Here is a 13,675-nt window from a genome sequence, read left to right as displayed (position 1 = left end):
AAATGCAAAAGGGGCTCTCAAGTTCTTCGTTTTTGGCGATTAATGCCAAAGGGGGAGAAAGTATTAAGCCCAAAGCAAAAGGACCGCACACCATTTTTAATTTTTTTGTATATTTCAAATTGGATTTTCTAAAAGGAAGTATTTTTCAATTGGTATCTTATTTGTCTTCATGAGTATGAGAAATGTCTATTTCAATTGATATTTGAGTAAGCCCCAAAATGAATTTTCAAGTGGTATGAATTTTTCAATCAGCATAAATTTACAATTGGTCTTTCAATTGGTATCTAATTTTCAAGTGATTTGTGAAAGTAAAATTTCAAATTGGTATCTATTTCAAAACCCTCTTGAAAGCTAAGAAGAGAATCTCATTCAGGGAGAGCTTTTATTTAGTCAAAGGAAAAGCATTTGAAACAGGGGGAGAAATTTCAAATTTGAAAAATGCTTCTTGCTATCATACTCTTATACCTTTGACTATTTGAAAAGAATTTGAAGTTGAAAAGATTTTTAAAAAGATTTGCAAAAACAAACATGTGGTGTAAATGTGGTCCAAAATGCTAAATAAAAAGAAAAGCAAACCATTCATTTTTAGTGATACTTTCAATTGGTTTAACTCCAAGTAACCTATGCACATTCGTCATAAATGCAAACTAGTTACATTTCTGCACTTTATATTTGCTTTGGTTTGTGTTGGCATCAATCTCCAAAAAGGGGGAGATTGAAAGGGAAATCGAGTTAACCATTTCCTATAACTAATTTTGGTGGTTGATGATCAACACAAACACGTGGACTAACTAGTTTGTCTAGATATCATATATTACAGGTGCATAAGGTTCAACACAAACCAAGCAAGAAATCCGGTTAGGAACACAATAAAAAATAAAGCAAAGAACTTGAGTGTGCTGAAAAATGGCGCACCGGACAGTGTCTGGTGTGCCATGACCGTACAACTCTAAACCAGCCACTCTCGGGAATTCTAGGGCGCGCTCCGCTATAATTCACCGGACTATCCGGTGAGCCAGCGGAGCAACGGCTCCCTGGCGCCAACGGTTGACTCTACAAAAAGCAACAGTGATGAACAGTGCCGCGTAGAAGTCAAAGCAGCAAAGTTAGAAGGCACCTGACTGTCCGGTGCAGATAGAAGACAAGGCGCTCCAACGGTCAACTGCTTCGAACCCTAACGGATACGCTGACGTGGCGTGCACCGGACAGTGCACAGTGCCAGTCCGGTGCGCCCATCGAGAGCAGAAGTCAACCAACGGTTAGAAGTGGTTGAGAGGCTATAAATACCCCCAACCACCTCATTCACTCCCATCAAAGCATTTCTGAGTTCTCATTCATTACAAGAGCAAAAGCCCAACACTCCAAGGCACAATCAAAGCAATCAATCCACTCAAAGCCCCAAAATCAACTCTAGTGCATTAGGGCTTGTGAGAGAATCACTTGTTTTCTTTTGTTGCTCTTGTCGCTTGGATTGGCCTTTTCTTTTTCTCATTCTTATTCTCAAGAGATTTGTAATCGAAGTAAGAGACACCTAAGTGTGTGGTGCTCCTTGCAGGGTCTAATTGACCCGTGAGATTAAGGGAAAGACTCACTCGGTCTAAGTGACCGTTTGAGAGAGGGAAAGGGTTGAAATAGACCCGGTCTTTGTGACCTCCTCAACGGGGACTAGGTTCTTTGGAACCGAACCTCGGTAAAATAAATCATCGTGTTCACTCGCCTTGATTCTTGTTTGATTTGTTTTCCCCTCTCTAACGTTTCCTTGCTAGTATAAATTTGAGTTGGCTCCCATAAGTCATCCGCAATCCTTGAGCAATTCCTAGCAAGAGAGATATTCTTTTGGACTTGAATTTAATTCTAACGCTAACCCCCGACCTTAGTGTGTGTTTAAGTTTATAAATTTCAGGTCCCGTCTATTCACCTCCTCTAGGCGACTTTCAGTAGCTCATGATGAACTGTGATGGGTTAGCCTTCTCGTTGTACTTTGAACAGTTCCTTGCCCTTTAATTGCTTGACTAGGGTGTCGCTTGTAGCTTGGCGGAGAGCGGACACCTACTTTTGGTAAATTTAAAAGCCTAGAAACATCGTTTTGCGGAGGCTGCCTTACTTCGTCAAAGCCACTCAATCTTACGCGGCCATGCGAAGGGTGCGCCGGGTCGTGAGCCAATAGTTGCGAGATTTCCTGCTCGAGGGCCTAGATATGCTCTTTCTCTTGCTGGATAAGGAGATGGACTCTAGCTTGTGCCTCGCTGCGCTGCTGCTTGGCTTCGAGGGCGTCTCTTTGCTTTTGGAGATTGGAACTGCGCATGCGTAGGCTTTTAAGTAGGAGCTGCTCCTCTTTGTTGATACTGAAGACTAAAGTAGAAACATTCCGCCTGAACCACTGTAACAATTGCGCCTACTGAGCACACTATCGAAGTCTAAAACACGCATACAAAAATTTACTCACAGGTGTTAGCTCAAAACTCTGACAACTACTAACTAATAGGTTTTTGTATTTACAGTCAATAAAATAGGAGGTCCACTAAAAATAGAAAATTGAGTAGTGTCGTGCCTCCCACTCGCCACAACGCGGGTCTACCCCTCAGCCGTTTCGAGAAGGATCGTGTTCCGGTTCCTGTAGTTCGAACCGTTGCTAAGAGCTGATTTAGTGGGCAGAGAAATAAAGGAGATCCACGCCAAATCGGCTCTGAGAGTGTAAGAATCCTTACAACTTACCAGGAAAGGTACAGAAGAAAGAAAGAAAAAAGATCCCCTTCCTCTGCATACAGCGACGACAAATGAGAGGGGACAACAACAGAACATCTAAAACATTTGGCCTTGGCCATGCATTGTTGGACCTGCGCGTTTGCCTTGGCCATGCATTGTTGCACCTGTGCGTTTGCCTTGGCCATGCATTGCACCTGCGCGTTTGCGGTAAGGCGTACGAGCGCTCGTCGCCCGCCGCGCCGCGTCGTCGTCATACGCCGGGCTTCCTGCTGCTCATCTCTTGGAGGCCGGAGCCGACGGAATCGCCACCGCCGCCGCCACCCCCGACGCCGCGGTGGAGCCTGCACCGGAACGAGCCGGCGTGCACGGTTGGTGAGCAGAGGCACGCCCGGGGGCTCGCCGGCAGGTGCAGCTGCTGCTTATTCGTGGCCGTCCGCGGCGTGACGCTCACGGCGGGCGCCTCGTGCGAGGAGGCGCCGCCCTGTTGCTGCTGGTAGTGCCCGGGCGACGCGCTGGCGGCGTGGAGGAACAGGGACTTCTTCTCCGGCACCGCGATCTTCCCGATCGACGCCGGCCTGCGCAGTTGCAGATGGTGATCGCCCCCCATTGCAGGCCCAACGCGCCCTGACCAGCGGTGCGGTGGCGTTCTTGATTGATTGGCCGTCGGCCTCGGTCGGGTCCACTGACCAACCCAATTCCGCCACGTAAAAATTAGAGATCGGCCAAATTAGCAAGAACCGGTTCCAAAATGCAACCAACACGCTACATGCTTGAATCGAAACAGAAGGAAATAAAAGAAACAAGAAGAGAATCATATGATATAACAAGATTCACTTACCCTGAAACCAACAGTGTATGGAGTTAATAAATTAATCAAACTACTAGATCTACTAAATTGTCTCTATGGGTTAATGCTGCTGTAGTAGTAACGAAAATGGCGAAGGGGGTGCTAAAGAGAGTGATTTATCGATGCAAAAGCGCATTTAAAGATGGAAACCACTATATTTATCCTGTACTCACGATATATGTGGATCAGATATATCCATGCATGTGCATGAACAGGAAGGCTGCTGAACCTGAGCTGGAGTCACTATTTTGAGGCCAGTTTATATTTGGGCTCCGCAAACGTGTCCTGTTTCTTTTCTTTTTACCAAAAAACCTAATTGTGTTGCGGAAAATATGTTGTTGAAGCCGATCCCTAGATTGGCCAATGACGAATGATAACAAATTTCTTCTTCTTTTATACTTGTACTTTCTGCAGTGTTATTATATAAGTACATATGCCGACGGAATCCCTCCGTCCTAAAATAAATACGGTTCTCAATTTCAAGAAATCAAACTATTTTAAGTTTGACTAAATCTATACTAAAAACTCTAAACACCTATGACGCCAAATAAATATCATTATATTAGTTATATGTGTTAGGGTGTGTGCTCTACGCGAGCCGGTTAACAGGAATCGGGTAGAGTTAATCCTAACCGTCTAACCGTGTCCTTGATGGAAGTGTTATCCTAACCGTTGGTTGCGGTCCCGTTCACACGACGTCATATAAATAAGATTAAGGGGGACGACGGGTATTGACCACAAACCCTAATCGTCATCCACACAGGTCCCCATCATCTATGATCTATGGCGTCGAGCTCCATGATCACCTCAACGGACACGGGATCCGAGCCACCTGCATGTGCTACTGGAGGAGGTGATCCACCGTCGACCGACGACGACGAACAACAACCTTGCCAGAACATGCAGGGAGGTGGAGCAGGAGGAGGCGGGTCTACGATGCATGACGCTGCTGCCATCGCTGTCCCAATGAACAACAACAATGAAGGTGTGTCTACCTACACCTCTCAGTAGATTAGATCTACACATCATCGAGGTTTTTTCATTATAGATTGATATTCTACGGGCTTAGGAATTGATCCTAGGCACCACAGAATCTAACAATGGCATTGATGCCAACCGAAGTAACCCTAGATCTCCTAATCCCCACTTGATTTTGAGATCACAGAAAAGGTCTTGGGTCAAAGTGATTAGACTCAGGTTAACATCACCTTTCAATCACCCTGAGAAATAAGAACGGAGAAAGGCTCAGTTTAGGGTTTACAAACCCTAAGTTCATAGATCAAAATCTATCGGAGACAGAGTCTCGACTAAGACCACATGAACCGAGTTAGATTCAAACTGCAGAGAGTTAGGGTTTTCTCCTAACCCTAGTTCATAAAATCGAGTCAGCAGAGACCGCAAGGGCTCGGGATCCTTTGATCCACGACCAAGAATAGATTAAGAAAGAAGGTCAAGAACACATAGAATGATTTAGAGTTAGGAACCCTAATTCTTCCCATAACCGAGCAGATAAAATGCCCCATAGGCACTATCCAAAGCACATAGGTACGTTTTTTGAACGAATCTATCACAGAAACGTTTGGTAGCGACCTGGATCTACGTCTAGCAGCTTCCAAACTTAATCCCAAATTTACATCATATACATCTCATACAAGCATTCATCACTGAGTGGGATTCGAGTCATAGAGGCTAGATCTAGGCGTAGAACAGTACAAGAGGCGGCCAAGATGGCTGGGTTTTACCTCGCCAACCAAGGACCACCCTCAGCGCCCTGCTGATGGCGGCGCACCCGCCCGAGGGGATGCACGTGTTGGCAACACGGCCCGTGGGCCCCCACTTCACAAGTAAAAGCCAACCATCGTCGGGTTAAAGAAAAGGGCGATGGGGAGGTAGGATGCGCAAGAACGAAGAGTGATGAATAGAAATAGGAACAACAGAGCACACAGAGAGAGAGTGTGTGTGTGTGTTGACCGTGTGTTGCGACCGGGGGGGAGGAGTGAATGGTTAGGGTTTCCCAACTGAGAGTACCTAGAGGGGGGTGAATAGGTGATCCTGCAAAACTTGATTAAAGCAACACAAACTTGGTCTAATTTACGGTTTAGAGAGACTAAAAACCAAGTTAAGAAAAAAAGAGGACATAAAGAAAGACTCTTCACTTGATTGCTCACTTGAGATGTGTATTAAACTAGGAGCAATATGTAAGTGAATCTTATGCTCAAGGATGACAGAAATCGCAGTAAAGTAAATGGACAAGAGACACAATGATTTTTCTCGTGGTTCAGCCAAAGCCTACTCCATGTGGTGACCTCCTTCAGTCAAGGGTTGCACTCAACCCCTCTCAAGTGATCCAAAGATCAAACTTGAGTGTCACGGTATTCTTCCTTATATCAATCTCGTTTGTGAGAAATCTCCATAAATTGGAGTCTCTCACGCCTTACACAAGTGACCAATATCAAAACCGTTGTAAGGGAGGAGCAAGAACACGCACACAAGAACACAATCGCAACAACAACACGCACACAAGCGAAGAAAAGAGCGCAAGATCAAGAACGAAAGAGTTACAGCTCAGAAACGCGCTCAAATCTCTTAAACACTTCAAACAGCATGGTCGCGGAGTCTCGGGGTTGTAGTGTGCTCTTAGAATTATTGGTTCCATGATATCTAGGGGGTCCTTTTATAGTCCCAAGGGGCCTAGGAGCCGTTGGAGCTTCATTTGGAAGCTCCTAGCCTTCCATGTCTGCGTGTGCATCGGACTGTCCGGTGGCATACTGAAAGGGAAATGTGCCCTTGGGCCATTTCTAAGTATTTTGGTGATTGAGTGCAAACACAAGGGCCTAAATGTGAAAATATGCTCATGGATGAACAAAGTGTAAATCACAAGTAAAGGTATGTTTCTAAGCCTTAGTACATTAGTTCTGTGTACTAACATCTTGTCTAAGTGTTAGAAACAGGAGAAAGAAGAAAAGAAAAGAAGTGGAGAGTGGCTGTGTACAGCCAAAGGCTGCTTCGGGCTGGGGCACCGGACTGTCCGGTGTGCACCGGACAGTGTCCGGTGCGCCAGATCAGCGCAGCGCAAACCAGCCGCTCTCGGGTTTTTCTCCGGCGACTTCGGCTAAAATTCACCGGACTGTCCGGTGTGCACCGGACTGTCCGGTGAGCCAACGGTCGGCCGGGCCAACGGTCGGCCGCGCGATCGGCGCGCGACACGTGGCCGAGCCAACGGTCGGAAGGGAGCACCGGACTGTCCGGTGTGCACCGGACTGTCCGGTGCGCCAGATCTGCAGTGGTCGGCAACGGTCGGCTGCGCCTGTTAAGGAAAGAAATCGGGCACCGGACAGTGTCCGGTGTGCACCGGACTGTCCGGTGCGCCACGAGACAGAAGGCAAAGATGGCCTTCCAGATTTGTTCCCAACGGCTCCTAGCTGCCTTGGGGCTATAAATGGGACCCCTTGGCGCATGGAGGAGAACACCAAGCATTCCTACAACTCTTCTAAGCACCAAGACATCAATCTCACGCATTCGTTTCATTGTGATAGCATATAGAGCTCTTGTGGAGTTGTGAACTCTTTGTGTTGCGTTGCGAGCTCTTGTTGCGACTTGTGTGCGTGTTGTTGCTCTGATTTTCGAGTCTTGTGTGCGTTGCTCATTCCCACCTTACTCCGTATTCTTTGTGAACTCAATTGTAAGGGCGAGAGACTCCAAGTTGTGGAGATTCCTCGCAAACGGGAAAAGATCAAAGGAAAGAAAAACACCGTGGTATTCAAGTTGATCATTGGATCACTTGAGAGGAGTTGAGTGCAACTCTCGTCCGTTGGGACGCCACAACGTGGAGTAGGCAAGTTTTGTACTTGGCCGAACCACGGGATAACCACCGTGTCAACTCTGTGATTGCTTTCTTGTGGTTATCGTGTTTTGAGTTCTCTCTAGCCACTTGGCCATACTTATGCTAACCCTTAACAAGTTTTTGTGGCTCAAGTTTTGAACTTTTACAGGATCACCTATTCACCCCCCCCTCTAGGTGCTCTCAATTGGTATCAGAGCCGTTCTCTTCAAGAAAGGGACTAACCTCCCGAAGAGATGGATCCTAAGGGGAAGGGAATTGTGATCAACGACAAGGAGAAGGAGTCCTTCGTCAACGAGCCAAGGGATGACAAGTCCAATGACTCGGGCTCGGGCCACAAGCGAAGAGATGGGAAGAAGAAGAAGACAAGACGCATCAAGGAGATCGTCTACTATGACAGCGATGAGTCCTCTTCTTCCCAAAAGGACGACGACCACGACAGACAAAGGAAACCGGTTAATTCTAACTTTTCTTTTGACTACTCTCGTATTCCGCAAAGTTCAAATTCACATTTGCTTTCTATTCCACTCGGCAAGCCCCCACACTTTGATGGGGAGGACTACGGATTTTGGAGCCACAAAATGCGTAGTCACCTATTCTCTCTCCATCCTAGCATATGGGAGATTGTAGATAGTGGAATGCACTTTAATAGTTCGGATAGTCCTATATTCATTAATGAGCAAATCCATAAGAATGCACAAGCTACTACTGTTCTTCTAGCCTCATTGTGCAGGGATGAATATAATAAAGTGAGTGGCTTGGATAACGCCAAGCAAATCTGGGATACCCTCAAGATCTCTCATGAGGGAAATGACGCTACCTTGCTCACCAAAATGGAGTTGGTGGAGGGCGAGCTTGGACGGTTCGCGATGATAAGGGGCGAGGAGCCAACTCAAACATACAACCGGCTCAAGACCCTTGTCAACAAGATAAGGAGCTATGGAAGCACGCGATGGACGGACCACGACGTCGTCCGCCTAATGCTAAGGTCCTTTACTGTTCTTGATCCTCATTTGGTGAATAATATTCGTGAGAATCCCAGGTACACCAAAATGTCGCCCGAAGAAATTCTTGGAAAATTTGTAAGCGGGCGAATGATGATCAAGGAGGCAAGGTATGTGGACGACGCCTTGAATGGACCGATCAACGAGCCGCAACCTTTTGCTCTCAAAGCCACAGGGAACAAGGAGGCGCTACCCAGCAAGGTGGCGCAAATTGAGGCGGCCGGTCTTAATGAAGAAGAAATGGCCCTCATTATCAAGAGATTCAAGACGGTGCTAAAGGGTCGCAATGGACAGCCGAGCAAGACTAAGACCAAGGGGAAGCGATCATGCTTCAAATGCGGTAAGCTTGGTCATTTTATTGCTAACTGTCCTGATAATGATAGTGACCAGGAAAAGGGGAACAAGAGGGAAAAGAAGAAGCATTACAAGAAGGCAAAGGGCGAGGCGCATCTAGGCAAGGAGTGGGACTCGGATTGCTCCTCGTCCGACTCCGACAATGAAGGACTCGCCGCCACCGCCTTCAACAAATCAACCCTCTTCCCCAACGAGCGTCACACATGCCTTATGGCAAGAGAGAAGAAGGTATGTACTCGCAACTCTACCTATGCTTCTTCAAGTGAGGACGAATCTAGTGATGAGGATGAAGTAGATTATTCATGTTTGTTCAAGGGCTTAGATAGATCTAAGATAGACAAAATTAATGAATTAATTGATGCCTTGAATGAAAAGAATATACTTTTAGAAAAGCAAGAGGATTTGTTGTATGAAGAGCATGATAAATTTGTTGAGGCACAAAAATCCTATGCTTTAGAAGTTAAGAGAAATGAAATGCTTTCTTTTGAACTATCTACTTGTCATGAAACCATTTCTACTTTGAAAGGTGTCAACAATGATTTAAATGCTAAATTAGAAGTAGCAAACAAATCCAATTCTTGTGTAGAACATGTTGAAATTTGTACTAGGTGTAAAGACTTTGACATTAATGCTTGTAGTGAACACCTAGTTTCAATTTCCAAGCTTAATGATGAACTGGCTAGTCTTAATGCTCAACTTAAGACTAGCAAGAATGATTTCGATAAGCTAAAATTTGCAAGGGATGCCTACACAATTGGTAGACACCCCTCAATTAAGGATGGACTTGGCTTCAAGAGAGAAGCTAAGAACTTAACAAGCCATAAGGCTCCCATTCCCGCCAAGGAGAAAGGGAAGGCCCCTATGGCTACTAGTGCTAAAAGGAACCATGCATTTTTGTATCATGATAGAAGACAAACTAGAAATGTAAGTCATGATGCTTATGATTCATATGTTTATGATTCTCATACCATGTTTGCTCCTAGTTCCTCTTATGTGTATGATAGAAATGTTACTAGGAGAAATGTTGTTCCTAAAAGAAATGCTATTCATCATGTGCCTAGAAGGAATGTTATTCATGCTCCTAGGAAAATAGCAAATGAACCTTCCACAATTTATTATGCTTTAAATGCTTCCTTTGCTATTTGTAGAAAGGATAAGAAAATTGTTGCTAGGAAGTTAGGGGCAAAATGCAAGGGAGACAAAACTTGCATTTGGGTCCCTAAGGATATTTGCACTAACCTTGTAGGACCCAACATGAGTTGGGTACCTAAGACCCAAGCCTAAATTTGCCTTGCAGGTTTGAAAGGGAAATGTGCCCTTGGGCCATTTCTAAGTATTTTGGTGATTGAGTGCAAACACAAGGGCCTAAATGTGAATTTATGTACATGGATAAACAAGGTGAAAATCATGAAGTAAAGGTATGTTTCTAAGCCTTAGTACATTGGTTTTAAGTACTAATATATTTGTCTAAGTGTTAGAAACAGAAAGAAGAAGAATAGAGAAAAGGAGAAGGGACTTGGCTGTGTGCTGCCAAGACCCAGCTCGGTCTGGAGCACCGGACTGTCCGGTGTGCACCGGACAGTGTCCGGTGCGCCAGGCTGGCGCGACTCGAACTGGCCGCTCTCGGGAAAGTGGCCGGCGGCGTACGGCTAAAATTCACCGGACTGTCCGGTGTGCACCGGACTGTCCGGTGAGCCAACGGTCGGCCAGGGCCAACGGTCGGCCGCGCAATCCGCGCGGGACACGTGGCCGAGCCAACGGTCGGAAGACGGCACCGGACTGTCCGGTGTGCACCGGACATGTCCGGTGCGCCAACAGCGCCAGATCTGCCAACGGTCTGCAACGGTCGTCTTCGCCGTTTAAGGAAACAAATCGGGCACCGGACAGTGTCCAGTGTGCACCGGACTGTCCGGTGCCCCCGACGACACAAGGCAAGGATGGCCTTCCGGATTTGCTCTCAACGGCTCCTAGCTGCCTTGGGGCTATAAAAGGAGCCCCTAGGCGCATGGAGGAGACACACAAGCAACCTTTGAGCATTCTTGATCATCCACACTAAGTCTCTGCGCATTCGTTTGTGTTTCTAAGTGATTCGAGCTCTGTTCTAAGTGAGAACTCTGAGATAGTCTTGTGAGCTCGATTCTTGGCCGTGTGTGTGCGCTTTTGCTGTGGATTTGTGTGTGTTGCTTCCCTCCCTTACTCTGTGTTTCATTTGTGATCATATACTTGTAAGGGCAAGAGACTCCAATTTGTGGAGATTCCTTGCAAACGGGATAGTGAAAGGAAAACAAAACACCGTGGTATTCAAGTGGGTCTTTGGACCGCTTGAGAGGGGTTGATTGCAACCCTCGTCCGTTGGGACGCCACAACATGGAGTAGGCAAGCGTTGGTCTTGGCCGAACCACGGGATAAAACCACTGTGTCACTCTGTGTTTGATTCTCTTGTGGTACTGTGTTTTGTTGAGATTGTTGAGACTTCACCTTAGCCACTTGGCAATAATCGTGCTAACACTTAACAAGTTTTTGTGGCTTAAGTTTGAAGTTTTTACAGGATCACCTATTCACCCCCCCCCCCCCTCTAGGTGCTCTCAATTGGTATCAGAGCCGTTCTCTTCACAAAGGGACTAACCGCCCGAAGAGATGGATCCTAAGGGGAAGGGTATAGTGATCAACGACAAAGAGAAGGAATCCTTCGTCAACGAGCCAAGGGATGACAAGTCCAATGACTCGGGCTCGGGCCACAAGCGAAGAGATGGGAAGAAGAAGAAGACAAGACGCATCAAGGAGATCGTCTACTACGACAGCGATGAGTCCTCTTCTTCCCAAAAGGACGACGACTACGACAAACAAAGGAAACCGGTTAATTCTAACTTTTCTTTTGACTACTCTCGTATTCCGCATAGTTCAAATTCACATTTGCTTTCCATTCCACTCGGCAAGCCCCCACACTTTGATGGAGAGGACTACGGATTTTGGAGCCACAAAATGCGTAGTCACCTATTCTCTCTCCATCCTAGTATATGGGAGATTGTAGAGAGTGGAATGCATTTTGATAGTTCGGATAGTCCCATGTTCATTAATGAACAAATTCATAAGAATGCACAAGCTACTACTGTTCTTCTAGCTTCCTTGTGCAGGAATGAATACCATAAGGTGAGCGGCTTGGATAACGCCAAGCAAATCTGGGACACCCTCAAGATTTCTCATGAGGGGAACGACGTCACCTTACTCACCAAGATGGAGTTGGTGGAGGGCGAGCTTGGACGGTTCGCAATGATAAGGGGCGAGGAGCCAACGCAAACATACAATCGGCTCAAGACCCTTATCAACAAGATAAGAAGCTACGGGAGCACGCGATGGACGGACCACGACGTCGTCCGCCTAATGCTAAGGTCATTTACCGTTCTTGATCCTCACTTGGTGAACAATATACGTGAAAATCCCAGGTACACCAAGATGTCGCCCGAAGAAGTTCTTGGGAAATTTGTTAGCGGGCGAATGATGATCAAGGAGGCGAGATATGTGGACGACGCCTTGAATGGTCCGATCAACGAGCCGCAACCTCTCGCTCTCAAGGCAACACGAAGCAAGGAGGCGCTACCTAGCAAGGTGGCACAAATTGAGGCGGCCGGACTCAACGATGAAGAGATGGCTCTCATCATCAAGAGATTCAAGACGGCGCTAAATGGTCGCAAGGGGCAGCCAAGCAAGACCAAGACCAAGGGGAAGCGCTCATGCTTCAAATGCGGTAAGCTTGGTCATTTTATCGCTAACTGTCCCGATAATGAAAGTGACCAGGAAAAGGGGAACAAAAGAGAAAAGAAGAAGCAATACAAGAAGGCAAAGGGCGAGGCGCATCTAGGAAAGGAATGGGACTCGGATTGCTCCTCCTCCGACTCCGACAACGAAGGACTCGCCGCCACTGCCTTCAACAAATCGGCTCTCTTCCCCAACGAGCGTCTCACATGTCTTATGGCAAGGGAGAAGAAGGTAAGTACTCAAGACTCCACTTATGCTTCTTCTAGTGATAGTGAGTCTAGTGATGATGACATAGATTATTCATGCTTGTTCAAGGGCTTAGATAGATCTAAGATAGATAAAATCAATGAATTGATTGATGCATTGAATGAAAAGGATAGGCTTTTAGAAAAGCAGGAGGATTTATTGTATGATGAACATGATAAATTTGTAGAGGCACAAAAATCATATGCTTTAGAAGTAAAAAGAAATGAAATGCTTTCTTATGAACTATCTACTTGTCATGAAACCATTTCTACTTTACAAGGTGTTAACAATGATTTAAATGCTAAGTTAGAAGTAGCAAATAAATCTAATTCTTGTGTAGAACATGTTAAGATTTGCACTAGGTGTAAGGATTTCGATGTTGATGCCTGTAGTGAACATCTAGTTTTAATTTCCAAATTAAATAAGGAAGTGGCTAGTCTTAATGCCCAACTTAAGACTAGCAAGAATGAAGTTGATAAAATAAAATTTGCAAGGGATGCCTATACGGTTGGTAGACACCCCTCAATTAAGGATGGTCTTGGCTTCAAGAGAGAGGCCAAGAACTTAACAAGCCATAAGGCTCCCATCTTCGTCAAGGAGAAAGGGAAGGCCCCTATGGCTAGTAATAACCATGCTTTTATGTATTATGATAGGAGAAATGCTAGAAATGCTTATAATGATTTTGATTCACATGTTTATGATTCTCATACCATGTTTGCCTCTAGTTCTTCTTATAAGCATGATAGGGATATGCCTAGGAGAAATATTGCTCATGTGCCTAGAAAGAATGTTATTCATGCTCCTAGGAAAGTAGTGAATGAACCTTCTATAATTTATTGTGCTTTAAACACTTCCTTTGCTATTTGTAGAAAGGATAGGAAAATAGTTGCTAGGAAGTTAGGGGCAAAATGCAAGGGAGAC

At 45.7% G+C, this 13,675-nt stretch overlaps 1 protein-coding gene across 1 annotated transcript; it reads right to left on the bottom strand.

The window, feature by feature from the left end:
• Window positions 1-2,660: 2,660 nt before the first annotated feature.
• LOC103638704 (uncharacterized) lies at window positions 2,661-3,659 on the bottom strand. Its single transcript, XM_008661544.2, has 2 exons — window positions 3,545-3,659; window positions 2,661-3,388 (listed from the first exon to the last, which is right to left on the bottom strand). Exon 2 carries the CDS (start codon window positions 3,311-3,313, stop codon window positions 2,957-2,959), a length of 357 nt encoding a protein of 118 aa, XP_008659766.1. The 5' UTR covers window positions 3,314-3,388; window positions 3,545-3,659; the 3' UTR covers window positions 2,661-2,956.
• Window positions 3,660-13,675: the final 10,016 nt, after the last annotated feature.

This window comes from Zea mays, chromosome 9, assembly GCF_902167145.1.
Source record: "Zea mays cultivar B73 chromosome 9, Zm-B73-REFERENCE-NAM-5.0, whole genome shotgun sequence".
Lineage (NCBI taxonomy): Eukaryota > Viridiplantae > Streptophyta > Magnoliopsida > Poales > Poaceae > Zea > Zea mays.
This window is presented reverse-complemented; position numbering and strand designations above follow the sequence as displayed.

Bases quoted from the DNA above. Each gene is read 5' to 3' on its own strand.
- LOC103638704 (XM_008661544.2), bottom strand. From the start codon at position 3,313: ATGGGGGGCGATCACCATCTGCAACTGCGCAGGCCGGCGTCGATCGGG.